Source organism: Sapajus apella, unplaced genomic scaffold, assembly GCF_009761245.1.
Source record: "Sapajus apella isolate SASKATOON/1434 unplaced genomic scaffold, GSC_monkey_1.0 scaffold144, whole genome shotgun sequence".
NCBI lineage: Eukaryota > Metazoa > Chordata > Mammalia > Primates > Cebidae > Sapajus > Sapajus apella.
Window position 1 is genome coordinate 2,193,320 of NW_022437084.1, and position 20,374 is coordinate 2,213,693.

General features: G+C 52.6%; 1 protein-coding gene across 9 annotated transcripts in view; it reads right to left on the reverse strand.

The window, feature by feature from the left end:
• The window catches only part of MYH14 (myosin heavy chain 14), a 106,080-nt gene that overhangs the window by 70,779 nt on the left and 14,927 nt on the right, over positions 1 to 20,374 (reverse strand). For 6 of the 9 annotated variants that reach the window (XM_032264577.1, XM_032264574.1, XM_032264582.1 and 3 more), the window contains exons 2-8: positions 16,359 to 16,766; positions 7,949 to 8,105; positions 5,471 to 5,498; positions 5,231 to 5,333; positions 4,405 to 4,428; positions 2,935 to 3,027; positions 2,242 to 2,305 (exon numbers count right to left, since the gene is read on the reverse strand). In XM_032264577.1, coding sequence (XP_032120468.1) covers positions 2,242 to 2,305; positions 2,935 to 3,027; positions 4,405 to 4,428; positions 5,231 to 5,333; positions 5,471 to 5,498; positions 7,949 to 8,105; positions 16,359 to 16,766 — 877 coding nt within the window. The remainder of the gene's footprint in view (positions 1 to 2,241; positions 2,306 to 2,934; positions 3,028 to 4,404; positions 4,429 to 5,230; positions 5,334 to 5,470; positions 5,499 to 7,948; positions 8,106 to 16,358; positions 16,767 to 20,374) is intronic. The other 3 variants (XM_032264581.1, XM_032264576.1, XM_032264583.1) reach the window with 1 other exon arrangement.

Genomic DNA, 20,374 nt, shown 5'->3' on the forward strand with positions numbered 1-20,374 from the left:
AAAATTAGCCAGGTGAGGTGGCGGGTGCCTGTAATCTCAGCTACTCAGGAGGCTGAGGCAGGAGAATGGCTTGAACCTGGGAGGCGGAGGCTGCAGTGAGCCGAGATCGCACCACTGCACTCCAGCCTAGGCGACAGAGTGAGACTCAAAAACAATATAAAACAACAAGAAAACCCTCATCAACCGTGGATGAGTTGCTGTGAGGATAAGTGACTTATTGTATGTGAAGCACCCTGGACAATGCCTGGTTCAAAGCTACCCACGGGTGAGAATGTCTCCTGCCGTTAGCAGTCTCCCAGCCTCAGCTTCCCCATGCAGATACATCAGGTCCCACATCCAACTAGACTGTCACTCTGCATGCTCTCCTTTCTAAGAAAGTCACATGTCAGGCCGGGCGCGGTGGCTCAAGCCTGTAATCCCAGCACTGTGGGAGGCCGAGGTGGGTGGATCACGAGGTCAAGCGATCGAGACCATCCTGGTCAACATGGTGAAACCCCGTCTCTACTAAAAATACAAAAAATTAGCTGGGCATGGTGGTGCGTGCCTGTGATCCCAGCTACTCGGGAGGCTGAGGCAGGAGAATTGCCTGAACCCAGGAGGCAGAGGTTGCGGTGAGCCGAGATCGCGCCATTGCACTCCAGCCTGGGTAACAAGAGCAAAACTCCGCCTCAAAAAAAAAAAAAAAAAGAAAGAAAGTCACATGTCAAGCTTACATATTAAAAGGTGGCAAGACTATTTTTTGGAGACAGGGTCTGGCTCTGTTGCCCCAGCTGGAGCGTAGTAGCACAATTACAGCTCACTGCAACCTCCGCCCCCCTGGCTCACGTGATGCTCCCGCCTCAGCCTGTAGGGTAGCTGGGACTACAGGTGTGTGCCACCACGCCTGGCTAATTTTTTTTCTTAATTTTTAGACAGAGTCTCACTCTGTCACCCAGGCTGGAGCACAGTGGCACAATCTTGGCACACTACAACCTCCGCCTCCTGGGATCAAGGGATTCTCCTGTCTCAGCCTCCTGAGTAGCTGGGATTACAGGTGTGTGCCACCACACCCAGCTGATTTTTGTGTTTTTAGTAGAGATGGGGTTTCACCATGTTGGTCTGGCTGGTCTCAAACTCCTGGACTCAAATGATCCACCTGCCTTGGTCTCCGAAATGCTGGGATTACAGGCCACCGTGCCTGGTCACTAATTCAATCGTTAATTGCTAATAACAATGGTTTATCCTTGAGTGCCTGCTGTGTAGCAGCAGGTGCTGCAGCCAAGCATTTCACTCACAAAATCCTCCAAACCCACTAGGGAAGGTTCTATGTTCCTTCCCCTTCTTAGAGGGAGAAACTGAGGCAGGGAAAGGCCAAATCACGTGCCCAGGTCCACAGAGTCTCAAAGTGGCAGAACTGGGATTTGAACCCAGGTTGGTACAATTTCTTGGCCCATTCTCTTAATTTCTGCACTCTGAGAGTGCCTGCGTTTTATCATTTAGTTTCCTTCCAACACTCATAGGCTGTCTGAGCGGAAAAGGGTGAGCACAGCCGGCCTGAGATGCTGCTCTGGAAAGGTCTGCTGGCCGGGGGGGCCCTGGCTAATGTCTGGGCACCTGGATTTTGGGAGGGTCCCGGCATCCTCTAATGGGATGAGAGGGGTTCGCTGGGCTTAAACGGTTTGTGTGAACCCTGTGGTTTACACTGATTACCTGCTTCCCTTCCAGGTGTGTGAATTTTGGTTTCTACTAAGGGCGTTAGGCGGGCAGGCATGCAGGGGAGGATGTGACCAGCCCCCAGTGAAACCCCTGGGTCTGAGTCTCTCTGCACTTCCCTGGGACAGCATTTCATACGTGTCGTCCCTCCTGGCGTCCTGTGCGCCTCTGCTGGAGAGAGTTCCAGGAGCCTGTGCCTGGGGACGTGGCCCCAGGTGCCTTTTCTCTTTGCTGGCACTGCTCTATGTCATTTCACTGTCATGGGTCACCATAAGTGCCACTGCAGGCTGAGTGCTGGGACTCCCCTTCTGCCTGAACCAGGGGGACCCGAACCCACCACCCCATAGCAAGGCTGTGCTGGCCTCGTACACACCGGAAGTCCGAAGACCAGAAGTCCCGCCTCCCCCTCCTCATGCAGATACTGCCTGGGTATCGGGTCCCATCTGAGCAGCAGGGAGGGGTCCCTGCGGTGGGAGGGGCTTCCTATACGCAGTGCTGTCTGAAAGGCCGCCCCCTTGGCCGCCACCCCCACAGGCTGTGAGAGGATACAGGTCTCAATGTTGGCGCCCACGATGTACCCGGCAACGTCGAAGTTGATGCGTATGAATTTGCCCTGGGAGAGACCGAGGTGGGTGGGCTTCAGCGGAGGGTCCCCTTCCCTTCCCCACTCAGACCTGAAGAGCAGCCCAGACCCCACACCCACTGCTCCCAGAGCTGGGGCTGCCTCCCCACATCCTCGCTCCCTCTACCTGAACCCCATCCTATGGTGAGTCCCGGTGAGGGGCTCCTTGGGAATTCAAGGTCCGGGCTCCTTTGACTTCTTTCCCCAGACCCCCAGTCCCCAGCTGCTCCTCCCTCAAACCCAGGGATCCAGGCCCCCAGCCTCTCCTCCCTCAGACTCAAAAGTCCAGGCCTCCGGCCCCTCCTCCATCAGACCCAAGGGTCCAGGCCCCCAACCCCTCCCTTCTCAGATCCAGGGGTCTGGGCCCCAGCTCCTCCCACCTCAGACTCAAGAGTCCAGGCCCCCAGCCCCTCCTCCCTCAGACCTAAGGGTCAGTGCCCCCAGCCCCTCCTCCCTCAGACCCAGGGATCGAGGCCCCAGCCTCTCCTCACTCAGGCTCAAGTCCAGGTCCCCCGCCCCTCCTCCCTCAACACCCACATGTCTTTCCCCCGAAGCCCATCCCCCAGGTTCCCAGCTCCTGTATCCCTGACACAGTCACACTGCCCACTCCTGGCACTCACAAATCGGGAGGAGTTGTCATTCTTCACTGTCTTGGCATTGCCGAAAGCCTCTAGGATGGGGTTGGCCTGAAGCAGCTGCCGCTCCAGCTCACCCTGCCGGGCACAGGAGATGATGCATGAGGTCAGTGAGAACCAGGCAGGCCAGGGCAGCCCAGCTCGGGCTGTGTCTCAGCTGGCTGAGCATCTGTGTGTGAGGGCCCTTTGTGCATCTGGGTGTGTGCCCACTTCCTGTATCTGCGTCTTGCCCATCTGTCTATTGTGAGGGGAACGGGGAAGCATCTCCAAGACATATTGTTAAGTGGAAACCAAACCAAACCAAGCCAAACAAAAAAACAAGTTGCAGAACAATGTCTGCAATGTTATCCCATTCATAAAAAATGAATTAAGGAAGAAACACCACAAAACAAGACTCTTAAATCTACAGATAGATACATGTTGGTAAACATATGCAGAAAGGTCTGCAAGGATGCACACCAAACTGCCAACAGTGTAAGTCCCTCCAAGGAAGGGGAGTGAGGGGACGAAAGAGGAATTTCATTTCATCTGACTTGTTGCTGTTACAATGAACACGTACTCATGTGTTGCTTGTAGAATTTCTGGAGTGCAGTGGCACGGTCATAACTCATGGCAGCCTCAAATTCCTGGGCTCAAGAAATCCTCCCACCTCAGCCTCCTCAGTAGCTGAGACAACAGGCATGTGCCACCATGCCCAGCTAATTTTTAGCAGAAATGGGGTCTCACTCTGTTACCCAGCCTGGTCTTGAACTCCTGGCCTCAAGCAGTCCTCCCATTTCACCTTCCAAAGTGCTGGGATTACAGGCTTGAGCCACCAAACCCAGGCTAGAATTTTTAACTAAGGCAAGGATCTTACCACCTGTGTAAAGTACTTCAAGCAGTCTGGCACATCATCGGCCTTTAAAAAATAGTGGGTTCCTAGCTCCACCAGGCTACTCCATGGGAGGAACCCTACTCCAAACTTCCTCCAGCCCCTCAGTGTCAGAGCCTGGCACATAGTAGGTGCCTCATAAATGGCAGCCTGTGTGTGTCTTCTCTCAGTCCATGTCTTGCTTGTGTTAAGATGAAATGATCTAGCTAGGTGGATGCTTCGTCAAATGAAAAAAAGATACACAAAGTGAAGGGCACGTGGCTTGGCACACAGAACAACACAGGACATGCAGGTATTTCCCTGGCTGCACCGTCAGCTCACAGCGTCTGTGGGCCCCGGCTGGACGTGTTTAGTAGATCAGCAGTAAGTGGCAGTTTTGTTCTCCGGATTGTTTCATGTCGGTATCTATGGCCGTGTGCACACACTCGGCAGGGCCGCCACGAATAGCAGTGGGTGGGGGTGGGGGGGTCCCTGGCGGGTGGGACCACTGCTGCCTTGGGCCCTGTCTACCAGGAAGACCATGCACTGGGTGTCTGGGAAGGCATTAGTGGTGGCAAGACTCGAGGTGATTCCCTGCTACTCACATAAGACATGGTGCTGGCGGAGGCCTGAGGAAGTCACAGGACACGAGACACGGACCAGGACACAGCACATGGAACATGGACAGACACACAGGTGAACCGGTGATCTCAGGTGATGGCATGGGGGGTGGGGGAAGGGGGACCGGGGAAACCGGGCATGTGGCGTAGGGTGGCCTGGGGGACCACACACCTGGCTTTGAATCCCACTCTGCCTCCTTTATAAAAAAATAAAAATTGTTATTGAGATGGCATCTCACTGTGTTGCCCAGGCTGGTCTTGAACTCCGGGGCTCGGGCAATCCTCCAGCCTCGGCCTCCCAAAGTGCTGGGATTACAGGCGTGCGCCACTGCACCGGGCCCCACTCTACCTCTTCCTGAATACGTGACCCACAGCTGACTCACCCTCCCATGCCTGGGCTCTTCATCTTCAACGCGGGAAAGCAGCACCCACCCCACCCGAGGGGTAAGTAAGGGAGTGTGACGGCAGGGCTTGGAACAGGCTTGTGGGGGTGGGACCACGTAACGTTCACTTAGACGACAAACCCAGGCATCACGGTCACCTAAAATCAGGCTTGACATGGTAGGTGCTCAGAAAATAAAGCACCTACTAAGTGCCAGGAGCCATTCTGAGAGCCAGTGAGACCAAGACTGGCCCTCACCTCTCTTGTGTTCCCCTGACTCTGCTTCCAGCCCCACCCAGGGCACACAGTAGGTGCTCAGATGGCATAGGCATCCAGAAGGTCCTCCATGAGGGGAAGAGGGAAAGCCCAAGATGGAAGGGGCAATGGTGCGGCTGGGCCCAGGGTGGGTCCCAAGGCTGGGTTGCTTACGGGGACGCCCGGCTCCTTTCTGCCCTTTGGCGACGACGCCACATGGGCGAGGTACTGGATGACCTTCTTGGTGTTTTCTGTCTTCCCAGCTCCAGACTCTCCACTGTGGGGACAACAAGGGGAAGCAAACGGGGTTGGCAGTGACCTCAGGCAAGCTCCCCACCTGCCCTTCTCACTCCAAACACAGGCACACCCCACCCGGACCCCTCCTCCTCCAGGAAGTCCTTCCAGATTACTCACGTGCAGAGAATGGACTGGTCCTCACGATCTGTAGAGGAGAGAGTGGGGAAATATGTCATGTGACAGCGTCTCAAGCAGGGCCCTCTGGTCCCTTACACTCACCACTGCCTTTTTAAAATTATTCCCAAGACATAAGAAAAAGCTTGGGTCAGGTCGGGCGCGGTGGCTCATGCCTGTAATCCCAGCACTTTGGGAGGCCGAGGCGGGTGGATCACGAGGTCAAGAGATCGAGACCATCCTGGTTAACATGGTGAAACCCCGTCTCTACTAAAACTACAAAAAATTAGCTGGGCATGGTGGCGCATGCCTGTAATCCCAGCTACTCAGGAGGCTGAGGCAGGAGAATTGCCTGAACCCAGGAGGCGGAGGTTGCGGTGAGCCGAGATCGTGCCATTGCACTCCAGCCTGGGTAACAAGAGTGAAACTCCGTCTCAAAAAAAAAAAAAAAAAAAGAGAAAAAAAGCTTGGGTCTTAAGGTGTAGCATTCCTGGAGTCCAATTCCCCACCCAGCTCGGCCCTGTTTGCTGTGCGACCCAGGGAAAACAGCTGTCCCTCTCGGGGCCTTTGTTTCCTCACCTGTAAAATGGAGATAGACTCCCTCAATTGAACAGAATGTGATTCTCTCAACAACCTCAAGGTGAGACCCTACTGTGTGTGCCGCCTCATGCTGGGCATGTGAGATTCAAAGACAGGAGCAAGGTCCTGTGATATCAGATATCTACCCCAGTGCCTGCGCTGGGACTAACACAGCCATTCCACAATTGCTTGCTGACCACCAACTGAGCGCCAGGCATGAAGGGGAGCCGGGAACTGGCAGGGAGTGTGCCCCTGCAGAGCTTCCACTTAAGATGGGGACAAAAAACTACAATCAAATAGCAATTAGCACTGGGAAGGAAACTGAATCAGTAATAGAATAAAGCCGTGGTTCTTTTTTTTTCCTTTTCAAATGGAGTCTCGCTCTGTCGCCAGTCTGGAGGGCAGTGGCGTGATCTTGGCTCACCGCAACGTCCGCCTCCCAGGTGCAAGCGATTCTCCTGCCTCAGCCTCCCAAGTAGCTGGGATTACAGGCACGCACCACCACGCCCGGCTAATTTTTGTATTTTTAGTAGAGACCAGATTTCACCAGGATAGTCTCGATCTCCTGACCTCTCGATCCGCCCACCTTGGCCTCCCAAAGTGCTGGGATTACAGGTGTGAGCCACTGTGCCCGGCTAAAGCAGTGGTTCTTAAACGGGGTCAGTTATGTTCTCCACTCCTGACAGGGGACATCTGGCAACTTCTGGAGACATTTTTGGCTGGTACACCAAGAGAGGGGAGTTCCATGGGCACTGAGAACGCAGAGGCCAGGGGCGCTGTTAAACATCCTAGAATTCCCAGGACAGTCCCCCATGACGAAGAATCAACCCGCCCCAAATGTCAATAGAGCCAGGATTCCAAAACCCTGGTGTTAGGTAATAAGAATTGACAGGCCGGGCGCGGTGGCTCACGCCTGTAATCCCAGCACTTTGGGAGACCGAGGTGGGTGGATCACGAGGTCAAGAGATCGAGACCATCCTGGTCAACATGGTGAAACCCCGTCTCTACTAAAAAATTAGCTGGGCATGGTGGCGCATGCCTGTAATCCCAGCTACTCAGGAGGCTGAGGCAGGAGAATTGCCTGAACCCAGGAGGCGGAGGTTGCGGTGAGCCGAGATCGCGCCATTGCACTCCAGCCTGGGTAACAAGAGCGAAACTCCGTCTCAAAAAAAAAAACAACAAAAAAAAAACACAACCAGAGAATTGACTTGGGGGAAGAAGCCCAGAAGGCTTCTCAGAGGAGGTGGCATTTCAGGCAGAGGGCACAGCCAGGGGAAAAGCTCAGAGTTAGGGATGTTTGAGAGACAGGCCAGTGAGGCTGGGGATGGGGTAGAGATGGCAAGTGGTACAGATGGGTTTTAAAGCCATGATCAGGCCAGGCATGGTGGCTCGTACCTGTAATCCCAGCACTTTGGGAGGCTGAGGCGGGCAGATCACCTGAGGTCAGGAGTTTGAAACCAGCCTAGCCAACATGGTGAAACGCCGTCTATATTAAAAATACCAAAATTAGCCTGGCATGGTGGCACACGCCTGTAATCCCAGCTACTCGGGGGGCAGAGGCGGGAGAATCGCTTGAACCCAGGAGGCGGAGGTTACAGTGAGCTGAGATGGCGCCACTGCACTCCAGCCTGAGTGACAGAGGGAGAGTCTGTCTCAAAAATAAATGAACGAATGAATGAATAAACAAATGAGAGGGTGCACATAGAGACAGGTAAAGAGACTCTAGGACCTAGCACCTCACCCATTCAGGGCTCTACTTGTGTTCCCTCCCACCCCCTAAGAAGCCCCATAGAGGCTGAAGTCCCCAAGCTGTCATTTGACCTGACTCTGGCTTCCAGCATCCCCAGGCTAAGCCCCAGTTGAAGGGCGGCCTCTTGGCTGACAGCCCTGACCAGCACTCACCCTGCAGCATGCTCCGATAGGCCCCCTCGGTCACTGCGTACACGTGGGGCGGCACCTCGTGGCGCTTCTTGCCCCGGTACATCTCCACAATGGCTTCTGTGTAGATGGGAAGCTGCTTGTACGGGTTGATGACCACACAGAAAAGGCCGGAGTACGTCTGCAGTGGGGGAGAGGGGAGAGGGTTTCAGATGCCTGCCCACAGCCTGGAAGGCATCATGGGGCCGTTGGGCAGGTCGTGCACTGCACAAGGGCATCTGTACGTGGTATGCCTACACCATAGCAATGCAGCTTTGAGTGTCTGTTATGAGCATTTTTAGGCTGATGGTCGCAAAGAATCTTTCCAAATTGCACAAAGGCACTGTCTGGGAGAGGATTTGCCCTGAGAGGGAATGGGGCCTTCTCGGCCAGCCAGACTTGGGTCACAGCCTGTGGCTGCCTGGACTTGCACATAGGAAATAGCCGTGTCCGAGGCGGCCCGCTGAGGCACTCTTTGTTGCAGCAAAAGACTGGAAGCGACCCGAATGCACCTTCGTACAGTGGATTCCTACAAACCTCTTGTGCATAGACGTAGGACTAACTTCAAATCGATATCAAGTTAAAGGAGGCGAGTTGAGGACCGCGTGAAGAGCTACCATTCGCATTAGAAAGGGAAGTGGTCAGGTTCGTGGCTCACGTCTGTAACCCCAGCACTGTGGGAGGCTGAGGCGGGCAGATCACCCGGGGTCAGGAGTTCGAGACCAGCCTGATTAACATGGTGAAACCCCGTCTCAACTAAAAATACAAAAAATAGGGCCGGGCGCAGTGGCTCAAGCCTGTAATCCCAGCACTCTGGGAGGCCGAGGCGGGTGGATCACGAGGTCAAGAGATCGAGACCATCCTGCTCAACACGGTGAAACCCCGTCTCTACTAAAACTACAAAAAATTAGCCGGGCATGGTGGCACGTGCCTGTAATCCCAGCTACTCAGGAGGCTGAGGCAGGAGAATTACCTGAACCCAGGAGGCGGAGGTTGCGGTGAGCCGAGATTGCGCCATTGCACTCCAGCCTGGGTAACAAGAGCGAATTTCCGTCTCAAAAAAAAAAAAAAAAAAAAAAATACAAAAAATAAGCCGGGCGTGGTTGTGTATGCCTGTAATCTCAGCTACTCAGGAGGCCGAGGCTAGAGAATCGCTTGAACCCTGGAAGCGGAGGGTGCAGTGAGCTGAGATCATGCCATTGCACTCCAGCTTGGGCGATAAGAGCAAAACTCTGTTTCAAAAAAGAGAACGGGTGGAAGAGAGCTCTTTTTATATATTCACTTGAATATGCATGGAATAGCTCTGGAAGGATGTTTGTGGCATCCGCAGTAACTGAAATGCAACAGAAACATACCTGTGGTTCTTAGTGATAAATAATAGACACGTAACAGTCCTGCTGACATGACCGTGCCTAGTCTTTTTGCATTTTTTCTGAGACAGGGTCTTACTCTGTCACCCAGGTTGGAGTGCAGTCATACAATCATGACTCGCTGTACCCCAACCTCTTAGACTCGAGGATTCCTCCCACCTCAGCCTCTCGAGTAGCTGGGATCACAAGTGTATGTCAACTCACTAGGCTAATTTTTCTTATCTTTAGTAGAGTCAGAGTCTCACTATGTTGCCCAGGCTGGTCTCTAACTCCTGGGCTCAACTAATTCTCCCACCTCAGCCTCCCAAAGTGCTGGGATTACAGGCATGAGTCACCGTGCCAGGCCAGCGGGACATTCTTCTTGGAGGAAATGCTATGTTTCAGGTTTAAGGTGTGTGAAAATAAAGATGTAGTCGTTTTTTTTGTTTGTTTGTTTGTTTTTTAAGACAGGGTCTGGCTCTGTCACCTAGATTGGAGTGCAGTGGCGTGATCTCAGCTCACTGCAACATCCGCCTCCTGGACCCAAGCAATTCTCCCACCTCAGCCCCCCGAGTAGCTGGGACCACATGCGCACACCATCACACCCAGCTACTTTTTTTACTTTTTGTAAAAACGGGGTCCCTCTATGTTGCCCAGGTTGGTCTCGAACTCCTGACCTCAAGTGATCTGCCCACCTCGGCCTCCCAAAGTGCTGGGATTACAGGTGTGAGCCACCACACCCGGCCTCAGGAGGCCTCAGGACTCTGTAACAGTTTAAGAACACGTCCAGCTCACAGCGGTATCACATAGCAAGAGGGATTTGACAGTCACAGAAGCAGTTAGATATAGCTAGAGAGCTAGTTAGCCACTTAGCTAAACCAGCCAGAGCTAACTAGCCAAGCTAGCTAGAGTTAGCTAGCTAAACCAGTCAGAGAATTAGCTGCTTAGTGGCTTAACTAGTTAGCTACCCTGGGCCTGTCACTCCGACGTTGAAGCCACCCAGGATTCAAATCCAGATGTGTTTTGTAACTGCGCGTGATCAAGTTGGGGAACCTACTTTGCTAGTTACTCAGCTGGCTGGTGTCTAAGCTGGTTAGCAGCAGGACCGTCTTTTTATTTTGTTTTTTTAGAAACAGGATCTCACTCTGTCACCCAGGCTGGAGTGCAGTGGCATGAACACAGCTCACTGCAGCCTCTGCCTCCTGGGCTCAAGCAGTCCTCCCACCTCAGCCTCCCAAGCAGATGGGACCACAGGTATGCACTACCACACCTGGCCAATTTCTTGAATTTTTACTTTTTGTAGAGATCAGGTCTCACCATGTTGCCCAGGCTGGTCTTGAACCCCTGGGCTGAAGCGATCCTCCCACCTTGGCATCTCAAACTGCTGGGATTACAGGCATAAACCACTGCGTCCGGCCAGCAGGACTGTTTTAAGCTCCCAGGACTCTTGAACTTATTCAAGCAGCGTAGGGTGTGGCCACCATAGGCTGCCCAGTCCCAGGTGCCAACCTTCTAACGGTGGGAGGGTGGGTGGCCGGCCAGGAGCAGAACAACCGGTTTGGTGGGTGTCTGCCCTCCCCGCCTGAAGCTCCCAGCTCTCAGAGGGTGGGGCGGCCGGACCACATTCCCTGGGAGGGTATCTCATGGCTGCCGGCGCCCCGGCCCCCACTTCTGGCTGGCGGAGGAGCCCACTCCCCAGGCCACCCTCCCATCCCAGCCCCTCCTGCCAGCCACACCTTGTTTCCAGGGCGACACCCTGGGAACGGAAACCTGAGCTGATCAACAAGGCTGGGGGCAAAGAACGGAGGCTGGTGTACCCCGAGAGGGTGGGAGGCGGCTGGGGAAGCCCGGCTAGAAGGGTCAGGAGTGGCTGCTCCAGCCCTCCGGGCTCTGAAGACAGACCTGCCCCCACCCCCCTCAGCCTGGTGACTTTCACCATAGTGTCAGTTTCCTCCTTGGGAAACCGAGGCCAACACTCCCTACCTCATTACAAAGGCTGCAGGCATTAGGGGCGATCACAGATAAAAACCAGCCAGGCCAAGGCGGGGCCATGCAGCACACGCCAGATATGGGTCTTGAGACTCTTACGTTACCCATCCTACCTGGGAGCCCTGGGCTAACTCAGACTTTTTTGGTGGGGGTAGGGGTGGGACAGGGTCTGGCTCTGGTCCGGGCTGGAGTACGGTGGCGCCAAGCCGGCTCGCTGCAGCCTCAAACTCCCAGGCTCATTGCTCAGACTTTGAAGCCATCCAGGGTTCAAATTCAGATGCAGCGTTTTCTAGCTGTGTGTGACTCTGCAGAAAGGACTTGTCTCTCTAAAGCTCAGTTTCCAGCCCTGGAGAATGAGGCTTTTACCCCATCACCTAGAAGTGTTGCGAGAGTGAAATCGCATAATGCATCTTTCGGTGTTTCTCAGACCAGGGCGTTCTACAAAGGGGTTCCCTCCCTGCCCCAAGCGACCCAGGAAAGGGACTGAGACTCTTAGCAACTCAAAGCCAACCAGCCTGTTAGTGGCAGAAACTGGGTTTCTGGAGCCCTGGATGTCTCACTTTCCACTGGGCAACACCACCTTCCCCACCATCAGTTGGTCAGTCAGCAAACATGTATTACACACAGGTCTTAAACAGGACAGAGTTTGAATCACACCTCTGACATTTTCAGGACAGGGGCCTTGAGCAAGCAAACTTTCAGGGTCTCACTGTCTTTAGCTAATGGAGACAGAAACAGTGCTTCCCACATGAGGTGACTGGGAGCCATCCACAAGTTCACATGGCATGCAGAGGGTTTAACGTGAACCCCAGCTTTTTCTCCCAGCACTTTGGGAGGCCACATGAACCCTACCCATTTTTCTCCCAGCACTTTGGGAGGCCCAGACAAGAGGATCACTTGAGTTCAGGAGACCAGCCTGGGTAACATAGTGAGACACTGTCTCTACAACGCATTAAAAAATTAGCCAGGCATGGTGGTATGTGCCTGTAGTCCCAGCTACTCAGGGGGCTGAGGCCACAGGAGGATCACTTGAGCCCAGGAGGCTGAGCTGAAGTGAGTTGTGAGCATGCCACTGCACTCCAGCCTGGGTGACAGAGCAAGGCTATGTCTAAAACAAACAAAATTAAAAACAGAACATGGACCTTGAAACACCGCATGCTCAATATTTTAGCCATATCAGCTTCTGTTGGGCCAATGGCTTCCCCTCTCCAAACTGTAGGAAAAAGAGGTTGATAATCCCTACCTCACAGCCTGATGTGGATGGGGAGGTGGTCAACAAGATCATATTGGAAAGAAATTTAAAACAGCAGCCAGCAGAGAAAACAGGTACTCACTAAGTGCTAATGATCCTTATTAAGGCCCAATTTGCTCCCTATCTGGAATTCTAGAATCTTCTCTCTCACTTTGATTTCTTAGGCCCCAAAAGTCTGGCTCCCTGACCACTACCTTAGCTCAGGCCCTACCACTTTTTCTCTTGAACTTTCTGAATAATCTTCCTAGTGCAGTGGCTAGGATCTGGGGTCTGCAGTCACAATGACCTGGGTTCAAGTCCTAGCTTAGCTGGTTCCCAGTTGTGGGGCTTATGTCCAAATCCTGTCCCCCATTTTGAGGCTCAGAGTGGGGATGACATCAGATACCTTGAAAGGTTGCTGAGAGGGCTCAGAGTAGTTATTAAAAGACAGAGTGGCCGGGCACAGTGGCTCACCCCTGTAATCCCAGCACTTTGGGAGGCTGAGGTGGGTGGATCACTTGAGCTCAGGAGTTCAAGACCAGCCTTGCCAACATGGTGAAACCCTTCTCTACTAAAAATACAAAAATTAGCTGGGCGTGGTGGTGGGTGCTTGTAATCCCAGCTACTCAGGAGACTAAGTTAGGAGAATCACTTGAAGGCGGAGGACGCAGTGAGCCAAGATCACATTGCTGCACTCCAGCCTGGTAAAAGGCAACGAGTGGACCCATGTTTTGGATGTCATCCTGATGTCTGTGGCCTTGGGTGAGATGTAGGGGAGTGGATCAGGTAGGGGCCTCTTTCCCAGGGCTAGCAAATGTGTGTGAGGATTTGGAAAGGGCCAGTGCAGACTGGAGAAGACAGCAACCCCACGCAGGGTCCGATAGCCCTCGATTCAAATTCCACACCTGCCACCGCAAGCTCAGGGGCCCTGAGCCAGCCACTGCTCATCTCAGAGCCTCGGTCTCTAGGTGGGTGTAAGACTTCCTACAAATATTCTAATCTAGCCGGGCACAGTGGCTCACACCTGTAATCCCAGAACTTTGGGAGGCCAAGGCGGGTGGATCATGAGGTCAGGCGTTCAAGACCAGTCTGCCCAACGTGGTGAAACCCCGTCTCTACTAAAAACTACAAAAATTAGCTGGGCACAGTGGCACGTGCCTGTAATCCCAGCTACCTAGGAGGCTGAGGCAGGATAATCGCTTGAACCTGGGCAGCAGAGGTTGCAGTGAGCTGAGATTGCGCCACTGCACTCCAGCCTGGGCAACAGAGTGAGACTCCATGTCAAAAAAAAAAAAAAAAAAAAAAAAAAAAATTCTAATCTTCTGTTTTGTGACCCTGAAAAGGGTGGGAGTTGGAGCAAGGCTGTGAGTCCCCAGCAGTCTAAGCTGGAGCTTGGAGCATGACTCTGGAACCAGCTGCCTGGGTTCAAATCCTGGCATGATTCCTTCATGGCTGAGGGTCACTTAACATTCCTGAACATCAGGTGACACAAGCTGATAACTTACATGCCACACTTAGAACAGTGCTTGGCACATCACGAGTGCTCCATAAACATTTGCTAGCCTCCTGTTATTATTTTGTATTATTATTGTCCACATTTCTCATCAATCTTTCTAATCCTGTTTGCTCTTTTGTTCAATGAAATTAATAACCCCTGGGCTGCCCATTAGAACCTCCTGGGAAGCCTATTAAAAATACCAATGCTCCCGTCACAGCCCCAGAGAGCTTGATTTAAAGTTCTGGGGTGGGGCTCAGGCACTGGTATTATCTAAGAATTTCCCGGATGATTCTATCATGTGGGTGGGGTTAAAAACCACTTCCCTATGCCATCTGTTTGCTGTAAAGATTTTTAAAAATGCAATGAACATCCAATGCTTAACACAGACTCGAGAAGACTACTGTAGTCAACCTCACTATCATCAATCCCTTCTCAATGGATTTTTCTTTTGTTTTGTTTCAGATGGGGTCTTGATCTGTCACCCAGGCGGGAGTGCAGTGGTGCCATCACAGCTCACTGCAGCCCTGACCTTCAGGGCCCAGGTAATTCTCCCACCTCAGCCTCCCAGGTAGCTGAGACAACAAGAGTGTGCCACCATGCCCAGCTAATTATTTTTATTTTATTTTATTTTATTTTGCAGAGATGGGGTTTTGCCTTGCCCAGGATGGTTTTGAACTCCTGGGCTCAAGCAATCCACCCACCTCAGCCTCTCAAAGTGCTGGTGGCATGAGCCACCACTCCCAGCCCCATCTCAGTCTTAAAAGGCACCACAGACTGAGCGCAGTGGCTCACACCTGTAATCCCACCACTTTGGGAGGCCAAGATGGGCAGATCACCTGGGGTCAGGAGTTCGAGACCCGCCTGGTCAACATGGTAAAGCCCCGTCTCTACTAAAAATACAAAAATTAGCCAGGTGTGGTGGCGGGCACCTGTAATCCCAGCTACTTGGGAGGCTGAGGCAGGAGAATCACTTGAAACCAGAAGGCAGAGGTTGCAGTGAGCTGAGCTGAGATTGTGCCACTGCACTCCAGCCTGGGAGACAGAGCAAGACTCCATCTCAAAAAAAAATAAAAAAAAAAGGCACCACAACAAAGTGAGAATGCCTAGGACCAGAATACCTGGATCTGCCAGGTCTAATTGTGCAACCTTAGCCTCTCTGTGCCTCAGTTTCCTTACCTATAAAATGAGGATCAGATACTTTATAATTCTGAAACTGTATGAAGGCAATGTATTTTAGGAGGCTTGGAAGAATGCTTAGTAAACGTTTAATAAATGTTTGTTTTTATTGTTATGAACTCTCTCTTAGCCTCACTTGCCTCTTATGTAAAATGGGGACAGTAACAGACTCTACCTTGCCTATGGTGAGACTGAATGAATTAATAGGTGGGTATTTAGCACGGAGTCTAGCATATAGCTTTTTGCTTTTTGTCTTTTTTTGAGATGGGGTCTTGCTCTGTCACCCAGGCTGGAGTGCAGTGGTGCCATCATAGCTCACTGCAGACTTGACCTCCCAGGCTCAAGTGATCCTCCTGCCTCAGCCTCCCTAGAAGCTGGGACTATAGCATAGGCCACCACCAAACCTGGCTAATTTGTTTATTTTTCAGAGACAAGGGCTCGCATTGTTGCCCAGGCTGGTCTTGAAACTCAAGCAATTTTCTCTCTCTCTCTCTCTCTCTCTCTCTCTCTCTCTCTCTCTCTCTCTTTCTGATGGAGTCTTGCTCTGTCACCCAGGCAGGAGTGCAGTGGTGAAATCTCAGCTCACTGCAACCTCCACTTCCCTGGTTCAAGCAAATCTCCCACCTCAGCCTCCCGAGCAGCTGGGGTTACAGGCACCTGCCATCATGCCCGGCTAATTTTTGTATTTTTGTAGAAATGGGGTTTCACCATGTTGGCCAGGCTGGTCTTGAACTCCCGACCTCAGCTGATCCCTCCGCCTCGGCCTCCCATAGTGCTGGGATTACAAGTGTAAGCCACCACACCCGGCCTCAAGCAGCACGTTTCTCTACTCAGTGATCTGCATTAATGAGGCACAGATCTGTTTCTGTTTGTCAAAACTCGGGATCAATTACAGCTCAGGAATTCGAACTGAGTATATACTTTAGGCAAATAATACCGTTTATCTACCATATGGATCACGTGATGCCCCCAGCAGGGTCCGAGGCTATCCTGGTGATCCAACAATTCATAATTTGGCAACCAAGTAAGCCTCGGCATAGCCATGGGACGTGGGATACCGATGATAAACTGTCTCAGGCTCACGCAGGCTGGGGCGTGGGCACGCGGCTCCCCACCCGGCAGCGCCCCCGCCCCCAGCAGGAGGCCACTCACGTAGATGAGGCCCGAGTAGTACCGCTCTCGGAGGTTGTGCAGGACCGAGGCCTCGTTGAGGCAGGTCAGCTCGGCCATGTCCTCGGCCTTGCTGAACTTGGGCGGGTTCATGCGCTGGATCTGGTCCCGAGGCAGCCGCAGCCGCCTGCCGCTCTCCGCCAGCTCCACCTCCGCCTCCTCCTCGCCTTCGTCCCGCAGCGCCGCAGCCTCGAACCCGTGGAGCTCCGAAGGCACCCACACGAGGCGCCGGGCCGTCCACTCCACCTGCGGGGAGGTGCCCGAGCCAGGCCCGCCACCCGCGCTGGGCCCTCGGGGCGTGAACAGAAACGGCTGGGCCGCCTCGGGCACTGGGCCCGGCCTGGGGGTCGCCTTCCGCCCGGGCACCGACATGGTCACCGCTGCCATGGTCTGCAGGGGACAGGGAAAGAGTGGGGAGGTCAGGTGGGGCTCAGTCCCCCGTGCCTCCCTTCCCGACCCGTAATTCCCCAGACGGCCCCCTCTGCCTTCCTGCACCACTTCTTGCCACACTTCTGCAAAGTGGATTAACAGACCTAGCTTACTCATTTCATTCATTCCCGCTCTACACACCTCTTCATTCATTTTTTTTTAAATTGCATTTTAGGTTTTGGGATACATGTGAAGAACATGCAAGATTGTTGCATAGGTACACACAAGGCAGTGAGATGTGCTGCCTTCCTCCCCATCTTTCAGAAGCTAGGCTGTGGACCCGGCGCAGGGGCTCAGTTCTTTTTTTTTTTTTTTTTTTTTGAGACTGGCTTATCGCCCAGGCTGGAGTGCAATGGCATGATCTTGGCTTGCGGTAGCCTCCACATCTGGGGTTCAAGTGATTCTCCTGCCTCAGCCTCCCAAGTAGCTGAGATTACAGGTGCCTGCCACCACGCCCAGCTAATTTTTGTATTTTTAGTAGAGATGGGGTTTCAACATGTTAGCTAGGCTGGTCTCGATCTCCTGACCACAGGTAATCCACCTGTCTTGGCCTCCCAAAGTGTTGGGATTATAGGCATGAACCACTGCACCCAACCCCAGCTACTTATATTCAATTTTGTAGAGCTGGGGATCTCACTATGTTGTCCAGGCCATTCTTGAACTCCCGACCTTAAGTGATCTGCCCTCTTCAGCCTCCCAAAGTGCTGGGACTACAGGCGTGAGCCACCACACCCAGCCCGACTCAGTTCTAGGCACTCATAATGGAGCAATAGTGGAGCTGGAAGAAGACACCTGTCTCCACACGTTTCCCTTCTAGCCCCAGGCTGCCCAGTGCAGGAGCCCCACCACCACCTGTGCACTGCTGGACACTTGTGTCACTGAGGAGATGCATTTTCAATTTCAGTCATTTAAATTAAATCTATTTTATTTTCTTTTGAGATGGGGTCTTGCTCTGTTGCTCAGGCTGGAGTGCATTGGTGCAATCATGGCTTACCACATCCTCAACTTCCTGGCCTCAGGTGATTCATGTCTGAAATTTATTGATCAAAAAATAAATGTAGTTTGGGCGTGGTGGCTCGCACCTGTAATCCCAGTACTCTGGGAGGCTGAGGCGGGCAGGTCACCTGAGGTCGGGAGTTGGAGACCAGCCTGATCAACATGGAGAAACTCCATCTCTATTAAAAATATAAAATATTAGCCTGGTGTGGTGGTGCATGCCTGTAATTCCAGCTACTCGGGAGCCTGAGGCAGGAGAATCGCTTGAACCCGGGAGGCAGAGGTTGCAGTGAGCCAAGATCATGCCATTGCACTCCAGCCTGGACAAAAAGAGCAAAACTCCATCTCAAAAAAAAAAAAAAAAGTATTAGGAGGCACATCATGCCGACTAATTTTTAAATTTATTTTGTAGAGACGAGGTCTTCTCTATTGCCTAAACTGGTCTCAAACTCCGGGCTCAAGAAATTCTCCTGCTTGGCTCCCCCAAGTACTGGGATTACAGTCATGAGCCACCACGCCCTGTCTTAAAATTTAAATATAAATAGCCTCATGTGGAGTTCTAAATGTAAGATACACCCTGGATTTCCAAGACTTAGCACAACAAAAAGATATTTCGCTGAGACTTTAAATATTTAATGACATGTTGAAATGATAGTATTTTCAATCCACTGAGTTAAATAAAATATATCATTAAGTTAATGTTACCTGTTCCTCTTTTTATTTTAATCATTAAATGTGGCTACTAGGAAATGTTACATTACACATCTGGCTTGTATTATATTTCTATTGGACAGAGTTGCTCTAAACCCAGGAGACAAATAAAAAGATTTAAAAAGTAAATTAGATAGTATGGGTTTTGTTTTCATTTTTTAAAAATTCTCTCTCTCTGGGGCCAGGCGCGGTGGTTTATGCCTGTAATCCCAGCACTTTGGGAGGTTTAGGTGGGCGGATCACCTGTCAGGAGTTCGAAACCAGCCTGGCCAACATGGTGAAACCCTGTCTCTACTAAAAATGCAAAAAAAAAAAAAAAAAAAAAAAATAGCCGAGTGTGGTGGCAGGCGCCTGTAATCCCAGCTACTTGAGAGGCTGAGGCAAGAGAATCGCTTGAACCTGGGAGGCGGAGGTTGGAGTGAACCAAGGTCACGCCATTGCACTCCAGCCTGGGCAATAGAGCGAGACTCTGTCTAAAAAAAAAAAAAAAACCTCTCTCTCTCTTTTTCCGTTGTCTGCAAAAACCAAACCTAGTATGTTAATGGTGATAAATGCCAAGGGGAGGAACAAAGCAGGGACCAGGGATGTTAGGGTGGAGGATGAAGTTTTCATTAGGGTGGCCAGGGAGGGCTTCTCTGGTGTGGCATTTAAATAAAGACCCAAGAGAGATGACAGGAACAAGCCAGGGAGGTGTTGGGAGAAAATCATTCCAGACAGCCAGTGCAAAGGCCCTGGGGCCACAATGCACCTGTCTGGCTGTGGCACTGTGAGGTGGGCGACGTGGCTAGAGCCAAATGAGTGAGGGGTAGAGGGTGGGGGGAGGGATGTAAGAGAGGGGGCAAGGGTACAACCTCGCTTTTACTCTGAGATGCCAGCCCAGGGAGGGCATTGACCTGATTTTTGTCGTACAGATTCCCTGACCACCTCTGGTCATGCCTGCCTCATGCCTACAGAGTAGACTTGAATCTCACCGCCTCAGTGAACAGTTCCGTCCTTCTCTGGAACCTGGCTCCTTCTCCATAAAATGGGGAGACTGGCCCCATTCATTCAACTCACTGAGGACTTTCAAGTACGAGACTCCGCCCTGAGTGCGTCTGAGGACCCAGAGAGGAGTCGGCTGGGAGCCCTGCCTCAAGGAGCTCCTGGCCCAGGGTGGGGTCCAGGCCTAGCTATCATGGAAGCAAGGAAGCGACCCGGTGCTGAGGGGGCTAGAACGTGCTAGGTCCCTCCCGCCAACCAGGGGGCCACAGACAGTAGCGGCAATTCCAAGGCGGTGCAAGCATCGGGCAGGAAAAATAGTCTCCCTAGCCTGCGTTGCCCCCTCCTGCTAAAGAAGTCTGCCCCTACTTTCTCTCGCTCTCCTTTTTTTTTTTTTTTTGGGGGGGGGGGCAGGTCTCACTCTGTCGCCCAGGCAGCAGTTGGAATGCAGCGGCACAAACACAGCTCACTGCAGCCTCAACTCCTGTGCTCTAGTGAGTCTCCCACTGCAGCCTCCGGAGTAGCTGGGACCACAGGCACGTACAACCAGTCCCAGTTGTTATTATTGTTTTCTAGTAAAGACAGGCTCTCACTAGGTTACCCCTGACTGGTCTCAAACTCCTGGGCTCAAGTAATCCTCCTGCCTCAGCCTCCACAGTGCTGGGATTACAGGCATGAGCCCTACTCCCATCCACCAAACGTCCCCATCTCTGCCCTACCGCATCAGTCGCAGAAACAGTGCGAGAGTTCTGTCTCCGGGACAGCAGGGCTTCACCTCTGCCCAACAGACCTAGATGCACCTGCTGTCCCCACCCCACTCCCACATGCCCCTGGAGAAGTCCATCTGAACGCCCAGCTGCCCTGGAGGCAGCCCTGGATCCGGT